Genomic DNA, 24,634 nt, shown 5'->3' on the forward strand with positions numbered 1-24,634 from the left:
AAGGGGGAGGAGTGTAGGGCTCTGTCTAAGGCGACAATAAGTGGAACCACGAATGGAGGCACAGCCTCGGACTGGAAAGAAAGGCTAGCCGCGTTGTGTACGATGAGGCTTCGGGAATGGATGACGAGAAAAGGAGAGGTGTAACTAACTTCTTGCCCACAAAACACCTCACAATGAGTTGGGAAGAGGTAATGATAACGCACTGGGGAAGCGCTAGGAGAGAAGAATTACTTACAGGGCAGGGTAGGTGCCCCTTCTCCTTTTTCGGGAAGGAGACATTTAGTTGTGCAGACTTTTGGAATACGAGCTACCTACCCCGGCCTTTAGTCTTAGGTCAGAAACGCTCCCCTCCACTCTCGCCCGAGAAGCCGCGCAGCAACTGCGTCTGCGCACGTCCTGAAGCCCGCCTTTTCCGGCCGGCTCCCGTGGGCGTGGCGGCGCTGGCAAGATGGCGGCGCCCGAGAATATGCTGTTTTTGGAGAAGCTGAGGTGAGCTGGTTTAGGAGAGATGAGCTGAGAGAAAAGGGGACGGAGCAGACCGAGGCTGGGCATGGAAGATGTGCAAGCATGAAGTAAAGGGGAGCTGGGCCAAGCACACGAGCCATCGCAGCAGCTCTATCCTTTCCCTGGGCGCGCCTGAATTACCAGTGGGCATCTGTGGGCTCAGGGAGGCGAGAAGGGGAGCAGAGGGGCATGGAGAAGACCTGCCGTGTGCGCATGGGATGGCGAGGCGGTGGTAAAGGCATGTTCTGTAATTAAAACACGGGAAGCAAGATTTCACTGTTGGAGTTCCTGTCACTGGGCGCGGAGAAGGGAGCTCAGGCAGCGCTGCAGTTGCGGCCGCTGACGCTGGAGTGTGTGTCTTGTTTTTCCAGCCACAAAAAGTACAGGGCTGCCCTGAAGAAGGAGAAACGAAAGAAACGGCGACAGGAACTCGCTCGACTCAGAGACTCTGGTAATAGACTTATCTTATTTTCTGTGTATTAAATTGCCCCCGCGACTCCCGTCCAAGTATTGTTATCTAATACATAGTTGCTTGTGGCCACGACCCCTCAAAAAGTTGTTAGACCCATATCAGAAACAGTGGTAAAAGTACTTACTCGAGGGGGAAGAAGTCATGGTGAATCAGTATTTATAAAGTATCTAATATTACAGGTGCAGGCATCATGAATTACAGCAGCTAGCACAGCCCTTGCACATAGTAAGTATTCGGCGAATATTTTTCTTTGTAAAACCAGCAGGATTCGAGGGGTTTAGACATTTTGCAAGTTTTTCTCAAACTACACTAACGTGAGAGACCCCTTGTTGATCTTATTTAAATACATACAGATGAAATTAATTATGAAACTTAACTTGGCTTTTGGTTTGGCCGCACTGCGTGGCATGTGGGGTGTTAGTTCCCGCACCAGGGACGGACCTCATGTCCCTTGCAGTGGAAATGCGGAGTCTTAACCACTCGACCGACATCGCTGTATCTACATTTATGTAATGTTAGGGATGATGGGAAACAGATGCTCAGGACATTAATATGGTACTGAGTGGAGTTTGGAATGCTACTACTACTATTGCCATGTGGTTATTTATCACTTTTTCTTCCTATTAAAATACTGTGGGAACCTTCATCTGTACTGGTGGTGGTGTCATTTGGCCCTCACATGGCAGAATCTGTTTGTTTATTAAACCTACCTGTTTAATGACCTTAGTTGTAAAGTTATATAATAGTAATAAATGCACATGGAAGCACTGAAATCACACAGGAGTACTGAGTTATAATGGTTGTCATATACATTAACCAAAATATGCCTAGTAAATTATCCTGGACAATTCTTGAAGTCCACAGACCATGGCCTCAAGGAACCAGGACTTTGGGGCCTTGAGAAAAATAGCCATAGAGGTTTTATTTATCATTAGAGTTGCCCAGAAACTGAGTAGCAATACTTGGGATATTTAGAATGAAAGGAACAGTGCATTGCCCTGCAGCCTGTATTACTATCTCTTTTTTAATTCAAAACTGGTCCCACTTGAGACAGGATAAAACATCAGGGATAAAAGGAGAAACAGGGTAGATTGGCATTTTTGATGCCCTTAGTAATTCCCCACCGCCCTTAAAGTTCTCGGTTTCCTTACTATGTTAACCTGTTTTCTTGTAACATGCCCCAACTTTTTAAAAGTCTTTCTCTTTTGCTTTACATACTTCAATTCCAATGTATTGCATTGATATTTTTTATTCCCTTTTAACTTTGTAAAGTGCATTTGGAGTGAGCCTGTATGAATAGGCAAGTGGATGTGTCCTTTGGCAGTTTAGTCAGTTGAAGGATGCAGCTCACTTGTCTGCTCATGATTATATATGGTTAATGGCAGAGCCACAATGAAGCACTTGCCTCTGGATGACTGCTCCTGCTTTGGCCTACTCCAGCTCACAATTTTTTACTTAGTGGTGCTTCATGAATACTATGGTCAACCAAACACTGCTGTGGGTTGTAGCACACTTGGATGGCCAAACATTACCCAGAAGACTACAATATAGAAATATTCTGTAAGAATTGCTCTAGAGTGAATTGGCAAGTGATTGGTAGAAATTTCTGGATTATCAACCTCTCTATTACAGGTAGCTTCTTTAGCACCCAATTCTATTTGAAATAACCTGAAATAAGCTGCATTATCAGAAATTAAGGTAACACGAAGGAAAAAAGGAAGCTGGAAAACTGTAGAATGACTCCATATATACTTACATGTATAATACAGTTAGATACACACTTGCCCCTTAAACAGCGTGGGTTTTGAACTGCGCACGTTCACTTATATGTGGATTTTCTTCAGTAGTAAATACTGTTGTACTACATGGTCTGCAGTTGGGTGACTCCAAGGATGCAGAACTGCAGATATGGAAGAACTGTGAATGTGGAGGGGTGACTTTAAAGTTATACATGGATTTTCAACTGCATGTACGGCCAGTGCCTGTAACCACTGCATCGTTCAGTGTTTCAGTACTGTAGTTATCTAGGACTAGGTGAGCCTTTGGTTAGACCTATACTTAATATGGGCTTCCCAGGTGGCTCAGACAGTAAAGAATCTGCCTGCAGTGTGGGAGACCCAGGCTCGATCCTGAGTCAGGAAGATCCCTTTGAGAAGAGAATGGCTACTCACTCCAGTATTCTTGCTTCGAGAATTCCAGGGACAGGGGAGCCTGTCGGGCTACAGTCCATGGGATCAAAAAGAGTTGGACACGACTGAGTGACTAACACTTTTCACTTTTTAAATACTTAATGTATTTAAAGGTATTTAATGTATTTAATGTATTAAAGTATTTAATGTATTGAAAAAGACAGTATCTTTTTCCTTTTAGCCTGAGATCTTCTGTTATAGTTCCTTAAGATCACTTCAGTTTTCCTCCTTTTTTTCTCCCCACAAATTTAAATTGTGACAGTAGACATCCATGATGTACAGTAGACATTATGAACCCTTTGCCTAGGTTTGTCAGTTGTTAACATTTTGCCTTACTTTCTCTGTATATAGATAGATAGACACGTGTACAAATTTTTTCTGAACCCTTTGCATGTCAGTTGCATATACATAGCCCTCACGCCTAAATACTTAAGCCTGCATCTCTTAAGAATAAGGCCACAATACTAAACAAATAAAGGAATAGTAATTCAGCAATATGATATACAGACCATATGTAAACTTTCCCAGTTCAAGTTTGATTATTTTGAAAAGCTCAAGCCAGTTTTGTGGAATGCCCTGCATTCTAGATTAGTACATCTTCTCCTGAGTAGCTTCAGGTACACTATGAAAAAATATTGCACAACTGATGCTATATAGCTCTCATTGCATACATTTGGGGGCCTCTCATGTCAAGCTGTCCCACTCCTAGTGATGTGAAGTGTGGTCAAAGTGTTGCCAATCAGATAGCTCCACTGTAATAGATATTTCCCCCTTTGTAATTAGTATTCATCTGTAGGCTGGTATTTTGAGATAGTGTAAATAAATATCCTCCTCCCAACAGTTAGTTCCTACAGTGGGGTACAGCAGTGAGGACTATTCTACTTAAGTCTGTCTACATTTTTCAGTTGCCATTCTTCTATAAAGATGGATATTCCCTCCCATATCTCACCATTTTAGGGGATATCAGTTTAATGTGTTAATCTACTACCATAATTGTTCTTTTCAGTGTTCACATTGTTCCAATTTGGGTGGTTGGGGTCCCTTTATTGTTAGAAAGTTTTAAAAAGAGGTTTGTACCATAATTGTAAAGATAAAAAATTGTATATAATTTTTTTTCTTGGAATTATTGACCAAGGCTTTGTAATACACGGATAGTGTCCTAAAACATTTACATTCCTTCAGGACTCTCACAGAAGAAGGAGGAAGAGGAGGCAGTGGCAGATGCTTTGACTGAAGAACAAGAAGAAGAAGAGAGGCTGTTGGAGAGAGAGAGGTCAGCACTGATTGAAGCTCTTTCTGCAAGCCCAGTTCTTTTACTTGAATATCCTAAGTCTTCACTAACTAGGACAGGTCTTCTTTACACAATCTTATACAAAATAGATCTTGTAAAATACCCTGGATAAGCTGTTTAAATCTCTACTTGATGGGCTGAAACAAGATGTTGTCTTTAAAAATAGTTTTTTCACTCTTTTTGCTAATTTGTAAATGTTTTTTGAGAAAAAAATCCATATAATTAGTAAGTGTAAACAGTGAAGAGACTTCAATAAACTCCACATACCTAAAGATAGCCACTGTTAAGAAGGTAAGAAAGAAACTGTAGATGAAAATATATATATATATATTTATTTCTTTCGTGGGACGATATTTATACATATTTTTCTATAGATTGCTTTTTTCTGCTAAGTGTATAGGACATTTACTTCAGTGTGGATACAAAGATCTAATCAACCATTTCAGTAGCAACACAGTATCCATTGTATGACTAGCATAATTTATTCCCTATTCATAATTTATAGTTCTCTACTGATGAATGTTTAGTTCTCGAAATAAATATTGGTTACTGTTAAATCACATTCACTTACCATGGTACTATTAATTTACTCTCATTTACTATTTGTTATTTATTTACATTCAGGCTTTTTACTATTATTAAAAAAAGTTGCAGCGAGTATCCATGATTATATATCCTTGGTATTGTCCTATTATTTCCTTAGAAAAATGCCGAGAGGAAAAGTGCACATAAAATGCACTTTTATGCAGGTAGAAAGAGCATCCCGGTTTGCAGTTTCCCACCTTTCCAAGAGTGAATCAAGGTGCCCATCTCTCCATACTGTCAGTCACAATACGCATTATCAATTCTTAAAACTTATATAGTAAAAAGTTATTTCTCATCTTTTCAAATATACATTTTAAAAAACCTTTCATTAGAGTTCAGTTGATTTACAATGTTGCATTACTTTCTTCTGTATAGCAAAGTGAATCAGTTATATGTATACTTACATCCACTCCTTTTTAAAATTCTTTTCCCATATATATCATCACAGAGTATTGAGTAGAGTTCAGATATATTCTACTTAATTCGTAGGTTGAGTATCTTTTTATATAATATCTATTTGTAGATTGCTTAAACCTTTCTCTTTGGGGATACATTTTTTTTGTTATATAGGCAATGTTATTACTTGATTAAGGATATTAATCCTATATCTGTCATGTGTGTGATATATATGTTTTCCATTTGTCATCAGTCCTAACTTAGATTCTAGTGTTAGTTAATTAATTTGATTTCCATGTTGTCAATTTCATCATGATATCTGGCCTTGGTGTCTGACTTTAAAAGGCCTTCCCCAGCACAAGATGACAAAAATATTCTGCTCTTTTTTTTGGTATTTTTCAGGGAGTACTGTTTTGTTTTCTGGGCTTTTTTAAAAAGTAGTACACAGTAATAGGAATTTGCTTAATGCTACTCAACCGTACACTTAAATGGTAAGTCTTATGATATATATACTTTGCCACAACAAAAAATAAATAATATTTTAAAGGAAAAAAAACTTGATAGACCCTCTCCAGCTATTTAGTGTGTTCACTGGTAATGTTGCTTCTTTTCTTGTAATTAATTCCTATTACCTACCTAAGCACATAAGTAGGTGGAAGTATCAAAATGCTGGGGAAAAAAAAAGGTAGTAGTGACGGGAAACATGGAGTTGAATTCAGCCAGATCTGCATTCCATTCTTGGCCCTGCTACTTACTAGCTGTGTTCAAGCTGCTGAATCTCTCTAAGCTTCGATTTCCTCACCCTAAATAGGAACATAAACAGGGACTTCCCTGGTGGTCCAGTAGTTAGGACTCCCTGGTTGGGGAACTGAGATCCCTCATGCTGCATGGCATAGCCAAAAAATATAATAATAATCATAGTACCTACTACGTAGAATTGAGCAGATTGAATGAGATTAATGAGGTGGTAAGTGTATAGTGCTTAACATAGTGTGAGCAGATAGGAGATGCTATAATAACTCTGGTTGTTCTTATTAGAGATTTCTGTTAAGATGAGGATAATATGTATAGTATGAAATAGGGAAGTCTTTTTTTTTTGCTTCCCCATTTACTTAGGTGCTTCTTTTAAATCACATACATGTGTCTTTGTGTTCCATTAATATTTGTTTATTCCTGTAAGTGTTGCATAATACTTTACTGTTGAAAAGCAGGATAATTATTTGAAAATACTGCAGTTCATGAATCAGAGTTCTGCACACTGAAACATCTACATATACCCCATGACATACACAGAAACGCTGGCATATGCAACATGCCAGTCTCTACCATGGCTAAAAGATAGGTTCCTGGAATCTGTAGTAGGAAATGGAATACTTTCTCCCATTGAGTATTTGAAATTGTGGTTGGGTCTCCAGACTAGACATAAAACCTTATTTAACTCCTGATGTCCCTGAAGTAATATAGTACAGTTTCTCATATTTCATTTTCCTTTAATAAATTCAGTGGGACAATATACAGTCAAGGTTTTTGAACACCAAATTGGCTAATAAACTTTTGAAATATAACCTGTCTTTAAGTTGGAAACTTGTGGTATTGGATATCTGAGATACCATTGTAATACAAGATCACTCTTTATAACTGGTCATTTCTAAGCATAAACTAGACACCAACTCATTTTTTTTTAACTCCTTGTCGTCGTTTCTTAAAGCTTTATTTTAAAGACGTGATCACAATATAGTTCTCTTTTGCTTGAGGCAAACCAGGTCTTTGAACTGTAAAGAGTAGCAGTCCAAGGGTTTAGAGCAGGAGATGCCAGGTTTTTGTCATGCTACAATCCTGCATTTGGCACTTTCAAACTGCATGGAATAGGAAGGGTAATACTTTCTGAATGTGAAAAGCTGGATGTTACTCACTTATTGGCACCTAAAGGTTCGTGACATTTGTACAGGAGACAGAGGTCAAGACCATCCCCAAGAAAAAGAAATGCAAAAAAGCAAAATGGCTGTCTGAGGAGGCCTTACAAATAAATAGCTGTGAAAAGAAGAGAAGCGAAAAGCAAAGAAAAAAAGGAAAGATATACCCATTTGAATGCAGAGTTCCAAAGAATAGCAAGAAGAGAAGAAAGCCTTCCTCAGCGATCAATGCAAAGAAATAGAGGAAAACAACAGAACAGGAAAGACAGAGATCTCTTCAAGAAAATTAGAGATACCAAGGGAACATTTTATGCAAAGATGGGCTCAATAAAGGACAGAAATGGTATAGACCTAACAGAAGCAGAAGATATTAAGAAAAGGTGGCAAGAAGACACAGAAGAACAATACAAAAAGATCTTCACGACCCAGATAATCACGATAGTGTGATCACTCACCTAGAGCCAGACATCCTGGAATGTGAAGTCAAGTGGCCTTATGAGTATCACTACGAACAAAGCTAGTGGAGGTGATGGAATTCCAGTTGAGCTATTTCAAATCCTAAAAGATGATGCTGTGAAAGTGCTATACTCAATATGTCAGCAAATTTGGAAAACTCAGCAGTGGCCACAGGACTGGAAAAGGTGAGTTTTCATTCCAATCCCAAAGAAAGGCAATGCTCAAACTACCACACAGTTGCACGCATCTCACACGTTAGTAAAGTAATACTCAAAATTCTCTAAGCCAGGCTTCAGCAATACATGAACCGTGAACTTCCAGATGTTCAAGCTGGTTTTAGAAAAGGCAGAGGAACCAGAGATCAAATTGCCAACATCGGCTGGATCATCGAAAAAGCAAGAGAATTCCAGAAAAACATCTATTTCTGCTTTCTTGACTCTGCCAAAGCCTTTCACTGTGTGGATCACAATAAACTGTGGAAAATTCTTCAAGAGATGGGAATACCAGACCACATGACCTGCCTCTTGAGAAACCTGTATGCAGGTCAGGAAGCAACAGTTAGAACTGGACATGGAACAACAGCCTGGTTCCAAATAGGAAAAGGAGTACATCAAGGCTGTATATTGTCACCCTACTTATTTAACTTATATGCAGAGTGCATCATGAGAAACGCTGGGCTGGAAGAAGCAGAAGCTGGAATCAAGATTGCTGGGAGAAATGTCAATAACCTCAGATATGCAGATGAAACCACTCTTATGGCAGAAAGTGAAGATGAACTAAAGAGCCTCTTGATGAAAGTGAAAGAGGAGAGTGAAAAAGTTGGCTTAAAGCTCAACATTCAGAAAACGAAGATCATGGCATCTGGTCCCATCACTTCATGGCAAATAGATGGGGAAACAGTAGCTGACTATTTTTTTGTGCTCCAAAATCACTGCAGATGGTGATTGCAGCCATGAAATTAAAAGATGCTTACTCCTTGGAAGGAAAGTTATGACCAACCTAGATAGCATATTAAAAAGCAGAGACATTACTGTGTCAACAAAGGTCCATCTAGTCAAGGCTATGGTTTTTCCCGTGGTCATGTATGGATGTGAGAGTTGGACTATAAAGAAAGCTGAGCACCGAAGAATTGATGCTTTTGAACTGTGGTGTTGGAGAAGACTCTTGAGAGTCCCTTGGACTGCAAGGAGATCCAACCAGTCCATCCTAAAGGAAATCAGTCCTGGTTGTTCATTGGAAGGACTGATGTTAAAGCTGAAACTCCAGTATTTTGGCTGCCTGATGCCAAGAGCTGACTCATTTGAAAAGACCCTGATGTTTGGAAAGATCGAAGGCAGGAGGAGGAGGGGACGACAGGGGATAAGATGGTTGGATAGTATCACCAACTCAGTGGACATGAGTTTGGATAAACTCCGAGAGTTGGTGATGGCCAGGGAAGCCTGGTGTGCTGCGGTCATGGGGTTGCAAAGAGTCGGACATGACTGAGCGACTGAACTGAAACATCACTGTGGCCAACCTAAAGAGAAAGCTAGAGTGTCATTGGTTTGTCTAAAGATGTTACAGTTAGGAAATGTAGAAGTAATGATTTTACACTGTTTCCCTCTAGGAGGATAGTTGCTAAAATGCAGTGCTTTTCCAGGATCACTACTCATGTATCCTGGTCCTCTTACCTCTACTTAACTGCTTTCTAGAAAATATCTTTCATGATACTTTCATCATTCACAAAATGTCATTTTACTTTCATATATGTGTGGATGTATTTGTGGATTAGCGCCCATTCCTTTTATTTGATCACATCATTACATCAATAGGCAAAAATTACATGAGGAATGGTTGCTGCGGGAGCAGAAGGCACAAGAAGAATTCAGAATAAAGAAGGCAAAGGAAGAGGCAGCTAGAAAACGGCAGGAAGAACAAGAGGTATGGTATTAATCAGATAACCAATTAACTAGTTAACCAAAATGACTCTCAGTAAGAGTTACATACCTTGAACTTTAGAAACCAGATGTTAGGGCTTCCCTGGTGGTCCAGTGGCTAAGACTCTGTGCTCCCAATACAGGGGGCCTGGGTTTGGTCCTTGGTCAGGGAACTAGATCCTGCGTGCTGCAACTGAGAGCTGGTGCAGCCAAATAAAAGAGGGGGAGGGATGTTATACATTTTACCAATGTTAACATTTTTCATTTATTTGCCCCATATGTCAAATGTTTTAAAAACGTGAGTGTGAAAAAAATTACCTTTCTTCTTTTTATTTTTTCCCCTCTGTAAAGAGAAAGTTAAAGGAAGAATGGGAAGAACAGCAGAGAAAAGAGAGAGAAGAGGAGCAGCAGAAGCTACAGGAGAAGAAAGAAAGAGAGGTGATGCCTGTCACAGGAGGATAAACGCACTGCGTATCCTCTTAGTGGGTGGATGGGGTGGATGATGGGGTGGAAGAATAAGCTATAGGCATATCTGGGTTTGAGCTTGGTTTTTTCTTTAGAAAGAGTCATGTTTTTAGTTTAGATATACACTAGTATTTTCTTATGATGCTTTTCTCTGGGTGTTTGCTGTGGCAGATGCCTTAAATTAAGGGTTTTTTCCCCCAACTCTACCTATCTTATCCTGTATACTAGGGATTGGCCAGCTTTTTCTGTAAAGGGTCAGAGTAAATATTTCAGGCTTTATGGTCTGTATGGTCTCTGTTGAAAACATCCAACAGTGCCAGTGTCCCATGAAAGCAGCTATAGGTAACATGCAAATAAAGGGTTGTGGCCAAATTCCAATAAAACCTTATTGTTTTATTGATAAAAACAGGAAGCTGACCCCTGCTTTACACTTTGTACCATTCCACAGCAGACGGTGTTTTTCTGAGGTTTTGTTGTATATGGGTTGACTTAGTGAATATTATTTTTTATAGTTTCCACCTTTGTTTGATTCGTAAGAGACTTCACTACTTTGGACATGTCAGCAAGAACTAATAGATTGAAAGAAATCAGAAGCTCAAGTATTGAGAGATTAGGAAATATTTTTTGTTATTAAGTTTTGACTTTTCTAACTTGTGCTCTAAAGACAGTTGTAAGTAACATCGTTGTTCACACGAAAAAAGAATCTTAAGGTATTTGTATATATCTGTATCTTCTAGGATTGTTTTTAAGGATTGCTTTGGTCTATTTTGCTGCTATTCCTTAACAGTGCATTTATTTCAAAGATATCACAGCTCATCTTTCCTTCACTGATTCATCAGGATGTATCTTTTCTGTGATATTGCTACATTTGAATAGCATAAAATTGGGTAATCACCTGCTGGTGGGAAAAATGCATTTGTTTACATCCTAGTCATAATGGGGTAGAAGCAACCTTTGTTTCTTGTGTCTCAAGCCATCAGTTAATTCCAGTGTAAATTTAAAAAACCCTTACTTGAGTACTGCTTTCCAGATGAGGCAAGATCATGCTAGGTTTTTAGGGGGCAGGAAAATCGTTTGGAGCTTGTCTTTTTTTTTTTTTTTTTTTTAGAGAGAGAGTAATAACTATTTTAATAGTGAAATGTTTTTCAATTGAGGTCTTTTCTGGCACCAGATAAAAGCTAAAGTTTTTGTTTCAAAGGAAGTCTGCTGAGACATGAGAAGTGGGTAAAATGAAGTCAATTCTAAGCATATATAAAGGGATCTGCATTCTGAGTTTTCTGCTGTGAGCTAGATGCTTCTCTGGGATTGGAGATAGGGTAGCTACAAAGATCTGTATTCATTGCGTTCAGTTTCTTGATGGGGAAACTGAATGATAAGTAACCAAAAAGATCATTTTAGGTGCTTTAAGGTAATGGTATGTGGTATAAAGAAAGAAAGTAGGTCACATGACAGACTGATTGTGGTAGGAAACTACATCTTTCAATTGATTGCCTGTCAAGGAAGACTGCTCTGAGGAGGTGCCGATGTGTGAACTGACGGCTGAGTGTAGAGATCTTGGGGAGAAGGGTTCCAGGCAGAGGCAGGGAAGTCTGAGCCTGGAGCTGAAAGGAGGTTAGGGTGCCTAAATCCTAGAGACCAAAAAGAGGAGAGTGGCAGAGGTGGGCCCAAGTTCAGGAGGGTAGGCAGGATCATTCATGTAAGGCCTCGTGGGTGGGAAGGAGGAGTTTGGATTTTACCTGAAGTGTCATGGGAAGCAATTAAAGGGTTTTGAAGCAGGGACTGACTTCATTTAATTTATATCTTTACCTTTAACAGATCATTCTAACTTTTGTATAAAGAATAGCAGGTGGCAGTTGGGAGTGATGACTAAGGAAGCAAGAGTAGAACTGTTGTGACCAATTAGAAGGCTGTTGCTCCAAACAGGACATGATGGTGGTTTGGATGGCAGTTGATGCTTAATACAGAGAAGTACACAGATTTGTAATGAGTTGTGGCAGTTAGTGGAACTCTAGCTGGTAGGCTGAATGGGCAGGAAGGGGAAAGGAGGAGAGAATTCAAGCCATATGTTTTTAATTTGAGCATGTAGGCACATGGCAGCTCTGTTTGAGATGAGGCATTTAGATTGGTAAGGAGTAGGGAAGAGTAGAGTTCCATTTTGAGCACATTAAGTTACTAAGGACCCTTACATGGCCAGGTAGTTAATCAAATAAGCAGCTAGACATAAGTCTTTTATGTATTATTTTAAGGAGCTAGGGAAAAGTCTGTCAAACATAATTTAAAGCTTATTTAAATGCCAAGGATGTCAACTTTTACTGGCATAGTGCAGAACTGTGATACTGCCTTATCAGAAAGTTTGAGATTTTTCATCAATCCCAGTTCCTACTGTTCATATCATAATGTAGCATCTGTTAAGTGTTTGTGATGTTTCAGCTACCATTGTCTTTTATGATATTCACTAGTACCTCACCTTAAAAACTAGAATGTGGAATATATGTTCAAATCTGCTAAATATTACTCTTACTGAAACTATTAGAAGACTATGTTTTGAAATGTTAGCTGTTTAATGTCCTAGTTGAATGAAGATTCTCAGCTGTATGTCTTTTGAAAGCTTTTCGGAAGATTGTGCTATAGAAAGCAAATTACAACCTGAAGCCTTTTGTGTGATGGGTTTTTTTTAATTGTTATACATGAGATTCTTAACCAGATAAACCAGATATGACTTACCTGACTTCAAGGTTTTCATTAGTCCTATGTTTGCACCATTTGTAGGAAGCTGTGCAGAAGATGCTGGAGCAGGCTGAAAATGAGGTATTTTCAAAACCTTTCATTAACAATTTGAGGCCAATGAACATTTCTTTAAAAACTCTACTTCCAGTAATGTTAATTTTGTGGTAAGTTACTTAGATCCCGTCTGAATATGGGATTCACATCTGAGGCTCTGTAATTTGTACAACAGCAACAACAAAAGTGAATTGATGAACAAAAGCAAAAATCACCCCTGTGGACTGGACTTGTTTATAGTCCTTAAAGAATGTGTAATCAGTGTCACACATTTTTATACCCCAATGGATATTTTAACTTGATTCAGAGTAAATCAAGGGATAGTTCCCTAACAAGTCCTTTGACTCTTTTCAGAATCGATGGACAGAAGGGAAACCTTGGTGAGTGCTCCTGGTAGCCGAGGCAATGCCTGATGCTAGACAGTGCCCAGGAGCCAGGGGAGACATCTCATGACAGTTGTTTGTAGAGTCTCGATTGTGTGGCACAACTTAAATGTGTATATTTTTACAGGAATCTGTTTTTATTTTTGACTGAAATATTTGAATACCTTTTAAACATTTAATTCTTTATGGATTTTTACATCAAATAAAGTCACGGTTATTTTCAACAGTTGGAAAATGGTGCCACATGGCAAAACCCAGAACCACCCATGGAATTAAGAGTAATGGAGAAAGATCGAGCTAATTGTCCATTCTACAGTAAAACAGGAGCGTGCAGATTCGGAGATCGGTAACCAATTTTGTTTTATTGTGTCAGAGTTAAGTGACTCAAAACATCAAGGTTTCCAAGTTCCCATTTGGAGAATGGCACAGGCTGGAGTTTGAAATGTTCATGTTCAGTCAGGCCTCTGCTATGTTCTTGCTGCTGCTCTAGTTCCCCAAGCTGAGTGTCCCCTGCTCCCTGACACCCTCTTCCCCATCCGGCCCGGGTAAGTTGGTCCAGTTCTTTGGCAGGGCTTCCTTTTCATACCTCCCACAGCTGTCTGAGGACCTTTCACTTTTGTTTTCTTCCTGCGCTTGAATTGGTCCACATGGGTGAACTGGGATGAGGAAATCTATTTCAAAAGACTGGAGCAGCCTGGCTTTATTTTTTGAATGGCAAATACTGTGCACGAAGGAGGCTTTAAAAACTGGCATGCCCAAAGGGATGTCTGTGAAAGACAGGATCTGAGTGAGTAGAGAAAAATTCTAGTGCACATTCTCAGTCTGCTCTGATCGAGGAACAGACGCAGGGTTCAGCATCTGGCTTTAGTGGCTATAGCAGTGAGAAAGTTACTTAAGTCCTTAGTGCCTTAGATTCCTCATCTGTAAAGTGGATATTAAAAGTAGTACTCTCCAACCCCAAGGCAGTTGTGAGGCTGAAATGAGTGAATTCAGGGAAAGCAGGTCGACAGGTCAAATGTGGCAGGCCCATGGCAAGCGTTGAGTGTTTGCTGATAATTTCTTTTTGTTACTGTTGCCATTATTCTCTGAGACCCTCTGGTTCCCTGCCTCTTTTGGATCAATGATTTTAAAACAGGACATTCACTTAGAAAACTAAGTGTTGATGTTTTGATTCATTTGGCAAATATTTAAATATCAACTGTATGGCAGGCAATGATGATTTTTATAATTTGGCTTGTTTATGACTGAACAACTTAAAGTGGATAAATAATTCATAATGGCGAATAAATCCATCTGAGGCAAAATCTAATTATTACTTTTCATTCTGCAGAAGAAAAGATCTAATTATATCTTAGTGTCCTATTCATCATAAAAAGGGATATGAATTGGCAAATTCATATGTATTTAATGAGAAACTGTATGTTGTCTCTCGTGTTTATTTTATTCATAAAGTTATACATGCTGTGAGTTTTATTTCCTTCTCTGAAAATATGAACCTTCTCTAGCTTTCTCTTTCTTTTAAAATTTAAGCCATTACATCATTTTACAGTTTTTAAGAACAGTGGTTCTCAACCCTAGATTCCGACTAGAATCATCTAGAAGGCTTGAAAAAAATTACGTCTTATCTCAAATTGAGTAAATCAGAGTTTTTGAGACTTGGGCACCCTAATTTTTGAAATGTGCTCAGGTATTTGTAATATGCCCCAGGATTGAGAGTCACTGATGTAGGATTTGTGACTCCTTTTATGTTTTATAGTTGGGATGCTATATGCCCAGAATGTCTGTGAAAGTATTCACAGAATCCAGTCAGTAGTGAAAGCCTCCTCTTGAGGATCTGGGCTCCTTAGGAAAAGGAAGAGAGAAAGACTTTATCCCCCTTCGTACCCTTAGAAACGTTTCCCAAATGTATGTTTAATTTCATCAAAGTAGTAATGATGTGAAGGCTTGCAGTCATCGGATTCTGGATTCTTCTTCTGTTGGGCATAAGTGAGAGAAGGGAAGATGTTCTAAAGGGTTTCAGGAAATTGGTTGACAGGACTTAATTGTGAAAAGGGGAATGGTCTGTCAGGTTCTCAAAACTCATCCCTGAGAGCCATTTCAAGGAAATATTGACAGTAGTCAGATTAGTTTGTGAAGATTTCTTAATATTTTCATAGGCATGTGACATTTCACCATCGCAACTATCAAAAAAAGTACTTTAAAAAGTACTGATTTGGATATTTTCATCACTCAGGTGATGAATTGTGAAATAAGATTCCGTGAAACTAGCAGTTACAAAATCCAGTACCGTCCCTTCAAACAAAGATGCTGCTCCCCTTCCACAGAGAGCCCCAGTGTCTTGCTCAAGATCATGCAACTGTCCTTCTCTGTTGAGGTCTGTCACATAAGCACACATTTGCATAACCGAAGCATCTCTTTGGTCACTTTGTTTTTGTAGTTAGTATAATATTCAATTCTAGAACCTTTCTAGAGTTGATTTTTCTTAGAGTCACAGCTTGGAGGGAAGCTCAGGTTTTTTTTTTGTTTGTTTGTTGGTCCTTAAAGAACATAATCACTGGTGAAAAGTAAAATTCTTTGACCAGAGTGGTTATTTAATACCTTACTTGTTTCCAAAAGTGGTTTAAAGAAGGCTCATAGTCTACTACACTGTTTAATAAAATAAATAGCAAGGAAAGGAGAAGTGCATTACTGTGAATGTACAGTACATTTGACTTTGGAGTTATATCCATCCCACACAACAATGAGCTTTGTAGTTTTTACCAAAAAGGAAATGAGTGGGATCTCTGGAATGACAGATTTTCTAGGCATCAGAGTCTAAATCTAAATGTTTTCCCATAAAATACTGTATAAAGATACTGAGTAGGAAGGTGGACAGTAACTTTCATGGATATTTTATTAACAGATGCATATGTAATTTTCATGAGAATATTTCTCACAAAGACCTTCAGTAAATAATCAGAGCCTAACTTTAGTGTGTAACTTTATTCTATAAAGAACAAAGGTAGTGAGTGCCTGGAGTTCTCCCCTGAGAAGAGAAAAAGAGGCATAGTCAGTTCTACCTGAGGGGGCATTTGGAGACCCATGCCATTTATTGGCTGACCTTCCAGTTAAGGTAATGTCCAACTACCTGATTTTGTGGCAGTCTTACTTGATTCAAGGATCTGAATAATGGGTAAATAATAATAATTATTATTATTAATGGGCAAATAGCGTGGCCTAAACCAGGAGTCCCTAGATATGACTGACCTTAAGGACCACGTGTAGAGTTACTTTGAAAACATGGGTTCCCCACTCTTTGAGGTCTGAATAGATTGGTCTAGGGCAGGACCAAAGAAATCTCAGCTCTTCCCAGATGATTCTAAGAATCACACGGGTTTGGGTACCACAGCTTTAGACTGCCTTCCCAAGTATCCCTTGTCTTAGCTGAATTTTCAGTATAAGCTGTAGAACTAGCCTTAAATACACTCATACTATGTGGACTGTCTCCAGGCCAAGTGGGATTTTCCCCTAGACGGGGACTTTGGCACTGTTCCAAAACTCACAAATGTTCATTTGACATCCTGGGTACTAGAGCCCAGTTTATTCAGAGATAAGAATCCCATGAGGATTTTAACCTTGTTAAATTGGTTTCTCATTTAATTCTGTATGTGCTTCATACTTGTAAAATTCTGGTTCTGCTAACACTGCCAACCAGGTTGATTCCTTTTCTTTTTTCTGTGGGCACTTGTCCTTGGGAAGATGGATTTCATAACTAAGTCTTTGGCTGAATAATCTAGGAGAGTCCTTTGAAAACTAGAAAATTTCACATTAATGAGCACTGATTGCACATTTCTGAGTTGGGCATGTTATGTGCAAGGCATTCTTGTGCATTGTCTCAGCCAGGTGTACAGATGTATGTTACAGACAGTGGAAAGTAAACATGAGTTAAACATTCATTTCAGGGCCATTGTTTTTTTTTTCTAACACTTGGTTTGTTCTTCAACTTTTTTTTCTTCAAGAGTTCTTGGGATTTTTTTCTAAAAATTTTGTTGTAATTTTTAAGCTAGAAATTTAATCAGGAAAATTTGATGATTTGGAATCTTAAACTGTATTTTTTCCCCTCTTCATTTTATTTGAGGAGAAAGAATAAATAAGAAAGTAAACTCATATGAAAGATTTTTTTGTAAAAAATTACTCAGTTACAACCCGGTCTAATTTAAACTGAAAAGAAAATTGTTCTTCACAATGGTCAACCTCCTTCATAAAAGAGAAATTCCTTAACATTTAGCACATCATATAACACATAAGCAGTGGACTGTCGATTAGCTCAGATCTCTGGGATCTTCTCTCCCCAGCCAGGTAACTTGTGTGCTTTTCTAGGCCTCACTTTCCTTCTTTCAAAGTGGAGAAAATACTAGCCCTGGCTGTCATAACAGGTTGCAAGGATCAGAGGAAATAATATAAAAATGCCATGAAAACTATGAACTGCATTCCATTTAGCTAAAACTGTCAGCATACTCTGTTCTCTAGGTGTTGGGTTTGTTGGTGACTGTATGGAATCAGGATTGCACTATTCTCACGTTGTCCTGAGTCCCACACATGGTGTCTCTGTGCCTGTCATCACTGTCTGTCATGCCCACGCAGCTCCTCTTTCCATGTGCTTCCATGTCTGTAAGGCTTTCTGAATTTCAGTAAAAGGCAGCTAAAATGACTCCTGAACTTGGAAATAATTCCCAACTATACATTTTAATGAGATCCAATATATAGGTCAGCTGTAGAACAGTTTTGTTAAGTGTTGATATTTAAAGTCTGAATGAGGTTTGTCATCTTACAGTTTAGTCAAGACAGCTAAGTTGCTCAAGTCTTTATCTCACAGTTTAATGCAGGTATCTTATGTGTAATTTCTCACCATTGGACTGCTGAAGTTTTTCCTTCATACGCAGGTGTTCACGTAAACATAATTTCCCGACATCGAGTCCCACCCTTCTTATTAAAAGCATGTTTACAACGTTTGGGATGGAGCAGTGCAGAAGGGACGACTATGACCCCGATGCAAGCCTGGAGTACAGCGAAGAGGAAACCTACCAGCAGTTCTTGGACTTTTATGATGACGTGCTCCCTGAGTTCAAGAATGTGGGAAAAGTGATCCAGTTTAAGGTGGGCACGAGCAGTGCACGTGAAGGAGGGAGTGGGAAAGCGAGGGTGCAGGCTCTGCCTCTATGTCATGTCCATGCATAAATATATATATTTTATGACACACATATATGGTGCTAATGGTAAAGAACCTACCTGTCAATGCAGGAGACATAAGAGATGTGGGTTCAATCCCTGGGTCAAGAAGATCCCCTGGAGGAGGGCATGGCAACCCACACCAGTATTCTTGCCTGGAATCCCATGGACAGGGGTGCCTGGCGGCCTACAGTCCATAGAGTCGCAGAGTCGGACAGACTGAAACAACTTAGCATGCATGCACATGTATATGTGCGCTGTGGGTATTGGGTCTATGTAGACAGGGGTGCCCATGTCTGGGTGTATTTGGAATGCGAAGGATTTGCCCAACCTCAGGAGAGTGCTGATCTATATGATGGAGGAGGGAGAACAGGATGGAAGGGCCTTAACTGGGTCTTTCATGTTTTATGTATTTAAACATGCTCAGTCAAAAATGGAAAATGTTAGTATTAAATCTGGGTGATGTATATAGGGGCTGATTACTAGTCTCTGTATTTTTTTTCTTTTTTTTAATAGTCTATTTTTATGCATGTGTGTAACATTTTATATCTTTGAACAAAAAAAGGATCAGGTAATTGCCTGCAACACTGCTATGTGCTGAAGTATGCCTTAAATAGATGTGAGCATGGGGTAGTATCTTAATTTTGAAATTTTTGATTGATAACATCTTATGGTAATGTCGGCCTGGACAGAAGTACGTATGATGACTGGAGGGCTTCTTTTCCTTACGTTTTTGTCTTTTTTTTAGTAAATCAGTTCTTCGTTGCTCCTTAGGTCAGCTGCAACTTGGAACCTCATCTGAGGGGCAATGTGTATGTTCAGTATCAATCGTAAGTATTCTGAACATAAACAGCTTCACATTTTGTCACAGTACAGTGTTGTGACTTACATTGACATGTGGGATTTTTTTCCCTGACTATATAGCTTTCATATGCATGGGTTGGTTTTTTTTTTTTTTTTTGGCTGCACTGAAGGGCATGCAGGATCTTAGTTCCCTAACCAGGGATCGAGCTTGTGCCCCATGCATTGGAAGCTCAGAGTCTTTAAACCACTGGAACAGGGAAGTCCCTGCATGGTATTTTTAAAAGTGTAAATATTAGGAGCTGATCTAGAAATACAGAAAAGATTAGAAAATTATATATTTGTATTTCATTCTTTGTATACTTAGAGTTTTTAATCTTTTGCAATATAGTGAATTTTTTACTTATATAATTTTAATAATTAAAACACAAACTGAAAAGGGATAACCAGAATAGAGAACAGAAAAGGATAAATCGAAAGAGTGAGAAATTAAAGCCCCAAATAATTTCAGTGTGCATTTTGCCTGCTAAGAGAGCAGCTAGTGTGTCATTTATGCTCGTCATGTTGTTTGCCTGCGCGGAGCCATGGCTAATGGGGTAAATTAACCATTGTAATAGGAAGGACAGCGATCTGAGCTGAGAAAGAACAGGCACTGACAGTGGAAAACACTTCTGCATTTTTAATGGTCCAGTCTTTTGGTTTAAGAAGCTTTGACTCAAGCTGGTTTCCATGCATCAGAATCTCTGAGAGGTTAGTTAGAAAAAAAAAAAGGTTTCTGAATAAATTGTGAGCTTCAGGAGCTTGAATGCTGTAATGAGGACTCCCTAGGTAGCACAGAAGCAGTGAGCTTGGTGGCCCTCTGGTAAACAAATAGAAGAGTTTAGTTAACGATAGGATTAATCTACATATTAGAAAGTTACTCTATAAAGTTACATCCTTTGTGGTTTAAAGGGAAGAAGAATGCCAAGCAGCCCTTTCTCTGTTTAATGGACGGTGGTACGCAGGACGACAGCTTCAGTGTGAATTCTGCCCAGTGACCCGATGGAAAATGGCAATTTGTGGTAAATACAACATGATTTTTTTCCCCCAACTGTTCTACTGTCATATAAAGTGATATTCTTGGGGGGAGAGGGGAAAGCAACCTTTTAAAGGAGTGGAGATTAGCTTTTGCCTCACCTGGTAGATGAACAGAGACCACTATATAAAGTACATCACATTTTAGACCTGTAACCGACCTTGTGGGTCACTTTATGGATGCAGTGACTGGGGGCATGGTGTATAGGTGACAAGGTAAGTGCTCAAAGTCCTAGGCTCTGCAGGAAGCCTGAGAAGTTGTGTCTATGTTTTTTATTCATTGGGTCCTCACTTGAGCTGTTTTTTTCCCCCATCTTTATCCCTAATGAACCTTGTCATCTTTGCCACCTAAAACAGTACCTGTAACACTTCCTGCCTTATTGAAATACAAACTTTTGTGCCTTAGAGATTGATTATAGCTTTGGAACCTGGTCAGGGCACATTCAGTCAGACTGACTCATCAGATAGTGGCTGCCGAATCAGGAAATGAGTCAGTCTTTGAGTAGCTGGCAATTTTGAAGGGGTCATTCTGTTGTGATTTCTATCAAATAGGCTTAGCCAAACCATTTATTGTTGAAGTGCCCCGGAAGCTATGAGAGGAGCTGCCAGTGCCTTTGGGGGCCACTTCCCTTACCTTTTGCTTCACTTCACTTTATACTCGCTTGCTTAAAACCTTCTATTTCAAAATCTGTAAATTTATAAAGTCTGAATCTTTGGCAAACCTGGTCTTAATGGATGCTGTCGCTTAAAAATCATGTGAAGCGGGAGGTGGGCGAGGGGGGAGGCATTTAGAATTCCTTTCTTTGGCAGGCCAGAAGAACCATTATACCTTAAAGACTTTGGGACTGAAAGAGATGGCTCTGTTTTCTCCATGAAGGCAGTTACCTTTGTCAGTTCCCAGGAATCCAGTGTGATTTCAGTGAGGTGCTTCTGAGTGTGACTAGTTAACTACTGAGCATTTTTTGTGTCTTTATTATTGGATTATTGGCCACAGTATATCATCTTTGGAGAGATGTCTGTTCAGATACTTTGCCCATTTTTCTTTTGTCTTTTTATTATTGAGTTGTAAGAGTTCTTTGATATGTTCTACAGACAGGTCCCTTATTGGAGATATGATTTGCAAATATTTTCTCCCATTATATAGATTGTCTTTTCACTTTGAAGGTGTCCTTTGAAGCACAAAAGTTTTTAATTTTGATGACTCACAATTCATCTATTTTTTCTTTTTTTTTGCTTGTGCTTTGGTATCATATCTAAGAATCCATGTCAGCCCATGCCATGAAGATTTACTTGCGTGTTTTCTTCCAAGAATGTATAGTTCCATAGCTTACGTTTAGGACTCTGACCCATTTTGACTGACTTTCTGTATATAGTGTATGGTGTACAGGTATTTCATGTTTAACTCTTTTACATATTTAGATCATTTACCACTTTTTCAAAAAAGTTTAAAAATCTTCAAGGATCTCTAAACTGTGCAAGTAGATTTCACTGTTGACAAAAGTCTTTCATATTAAAAGCACCTGATAAAGCATTAGGCCAGTGTTTATCATCTTCTTGAGATGTAAGAAAATACAGGATCCTCTACTTACAACATGCTCTTTATTTTAGCCAGTGGTTCTGTCCTCCCACCACCGTGCCCTCAACACATGCTGCCACCAGGACTGCCGACCAGGGCTGGTTCTTCAGTGTTAGTTAGGGATCTGCATTGTCAGTCAGCAGAATGGTAAAACAATAGAAAAAGTAATAAATAATATGGTTGCCATTGGTTGGGTTGCACTCCACACCATAACCCAGTAGGGGAATGGGACATTCTGGTTAATTAGAAGTTCTGATGTATTACTTTTCACAGTGCCTTTTGTTAGAGCATTTAATATTTTTGAAATTCAGGGAACCCAAACTGTGAGGTCAAAGTATGTAAGGAGAAACTAGTCCTATCACAAGCGAACATCAGAAATGTACCTTGTGAAAAGGATGTAGTGCCAGCAGTAAACCTGTTCCCTTGCTGTGCCATTGCAGGTTTATTTGAAATACAGCAGTGTCCCAGAGGGAAACACTGCAACTTCCTTCACGTGTTCAGAAATCCCAACAATGAGTTTTGGGAAGCGAATCGAGACATCTACCTATCTCCAGATCGGACTGGCTCCTTTGGGAAGAGCTCAGAGAGGAGGGCGAGGCTGGGCCCCCACGACGACTACTACAGCAGGCCGAGGAGGAGGAGGAGGAGGAGCCCTGGGCTGGCCCACTCCTACAAGAGGAACGGGGAGGCCGACCGGAAGAGGAGGAGTAGTCACGGAGCCAAGAAATCTCACAAACACAGGTCCAGAAGCCGGGGAAGGCACAGTTCCCGAAGCAGAGGAAGAAAAAGGGACCGCAGCCGCGGACGGGGCAGCCGGAGCCATAGCCGCAGGAGCCGCAGCCAGAGCTCCTCCAGGTCCAGGAGCCGTGGCGGGAGGAGGTCAGGGAGCAGAGACTGAACTCTTCAGAGCCCCAAATCCAAATAAACTGACTGTGTTTTTCAGTGATCGTACACCTTATTTATTATGGCGGCTACATACTTGGATGGAGGGCTCTCAGCTCATGTGGCTTAGCAAGTCTGGCAAAACTGTATGTAGACTGGAACCCTGTTTTAAAATATTTTTATTCTCTGATAATCACAGTGTGTTTAGTATAGAGAACCTAGAAAACATAAAATGTATACAGCCCCAAAATTACTTAAAATCCTGACCCTTAAAGATAACCAGTTAACACTGCAGTGTTCCTTTAAATCTTTTTTTCTGAGTATATGAGTGTGCACACATTTTTTTTACACAAAGATCATGGCTGTAGTTGAAATGTTTTTTTCACACCAAACATTGTCTTATTTCATCAAGCTCTAGTCTGTTTTACTCACTGCATAGTGTGGATCTATGTTTACTAAGTCATCCCTATTGTTGGATTTTTAAGTTATTTTAAATTTTGCACTATTAAAGAATCCCATGCTATAAACAGTCCTGTGGTGGATTTTCTTAAATACTTTAACCCATTTCTGATCATTGTCATAGTATAAATTATATCAAGAGAAAGTATTTCCAAATTGCCGTCCATAAAGACTACGAAAAATTTTATGCTGTCAACAATAAATTTTGCTGTTCCTATGCCAAGTTACTTTTCCAGTTTATTTTGCCAGTTTGGAAAATTTTTTGGTTTACTTATCTCTGTACATATAAGCTAAGCCAAATACTTTCTGTATTTAATGGGCATTCAGTTTGGTTGTTTGCCCCTTATTGTTGGATTTTTTATATGTTAATAGCTGAACAGCTTTTTACTTTAAAATTCACTTTCTTAAAGTACTAAAGAGTTAGTTGTTTCCCCACCCTCTCCCCCACAGTTTTCCATTAGGGCATTCATCTATTTTGTATTGTGTTACAGAGTTTATTGCTAAATATGCCAGATACTAAAGCAATTCTGATAAAAAGTGCTCAGAGAAAACTTGTTGAAAAAAACATTAGGGAATTCCCTGGTGGTCCAGTGGTTAGGACCCCTAGCTCTCACAGCCAAGGGTTCGTTTCCCTGGTTGGGAAACTAAAATCACACAAATTGTACAGCACAGCCAAGAAAAAAAGAAAAATTGATTTGTTTCAAAATATAAATGCCTGGAAAATTATTGAAAAATTTCTGTAAGTATCTACAGGATTCACTAATACTGAACAGTTCTCACTAAATTCAAAATTTTTCAATCCTTTCCTAAATACAGATGAGATAATAAAATGTGGCATTCAAAGCTGAACATTCATTTTAATAGATCAAGAAGGAAAAAAGATGAACATCAGCTTGTTCTCAAGGTAATTGACTTTTCCCTCAAGTGACTGGGTCATTACTCTGTTAAATATCTATTAGTCTTTTGTGTATTCCTTTGAACTTAAACTTGTATTTTTTTTAATTTATAATTTGATTACTATTTATGATTCAAAAATTGCAACTCTACATTGCCATAGGCCTGTTTTCAGTGAAGAGACACCTGCATTGTTAGAGGCTCTTTAAATCTACACATACGTTTTAAAAATTGCACACATCTTTTATTTTTAGCAGACTAGCAACTTCATTTGATATGGTAGTTGTTTCCTCCTTCTTAAATATCCTTTTTATTATTTTCCTATAAAGATATTTTATTCCAGAAATCAGAGTATACTTTTAAAAAAACTCCACATTATTTTTATGTCA

The 24,634-nt window shown here is 39.1% G+C and overlaps 1 protein-coding gene across 1 annotated transcript; it reads left to right on the forward strand.

The window, feature by feature from the left end:
• The first annotated feature begins 402 nt into the window (after positions 1-402).
• ZRSR2 (zinc finger CCCH-type, RNA binding motif and serine/arginine rich 2) lies at positions 403-23,419 on the forward strand. The gene is made up of 11 exons (XM_070291358.1): positions 403-489; positions 876-955; positions 4,348-4,438; positions 9,618-9,726; positions 10,074-10,160; positions 12,957-12,995; positions 13,579-13,697; positions 18,274-18,487; positions 19,334-19,389; positions 20,312-20,421; positions 22,451-23,419. Exons 1-11 carry the CDS (start codon positions 449-451, stop codon positions 22,906-22,908), a joined length of 1,404 nt encoding a protein of 467 aa, XP_070147459.1. The 5' UTR covers positions 403-448; the 3' UTR covers positions 22,909-23,419.
• The last annotated feature ends 1,215 nt before the right edge of the window (positions 23,420-24,634 follow it).

This window comes from Ovis canadensis, chromosome X (genome assembly GCF_042477335.2).
Source record: "Ovis canadensis isolate MfBH-ARS-UI-01 breed Bighorn chromosome X, ARS-UI_OviCan_v2, whole genome shotgun sequence".
NCBI lineage: Eukaryota > Metazoa > Chordata > Mammalia > Artiodactyla > Bovidae > Ovis > Ovis canadensis.

Excerpts from the sequence above, each read along its gene's own strand:
- ZRSR2 (XM_070291358.1), top strand. The coding sequence starts at position 449 with ATGGCGGCGCCCGAGAATATGCTGTTTTTGGAGAAGCTGAG. Across the intron at positions 956-4,347 it reads CGCTCGACTCAGAGACTCTG|GACTCTCACAGAAGAAGGAG; the intron begins GTAATAGACTTA and ends ACATTCCTTCAG. Across the intron at positions 18,488-19,333 it reads GAAAAGTGATCCAGTTTAAG|GTCAGCTGCAACTTGGAACC; the intron begins GTGGGCACGAGC and ends GTTGCTCCTTAG.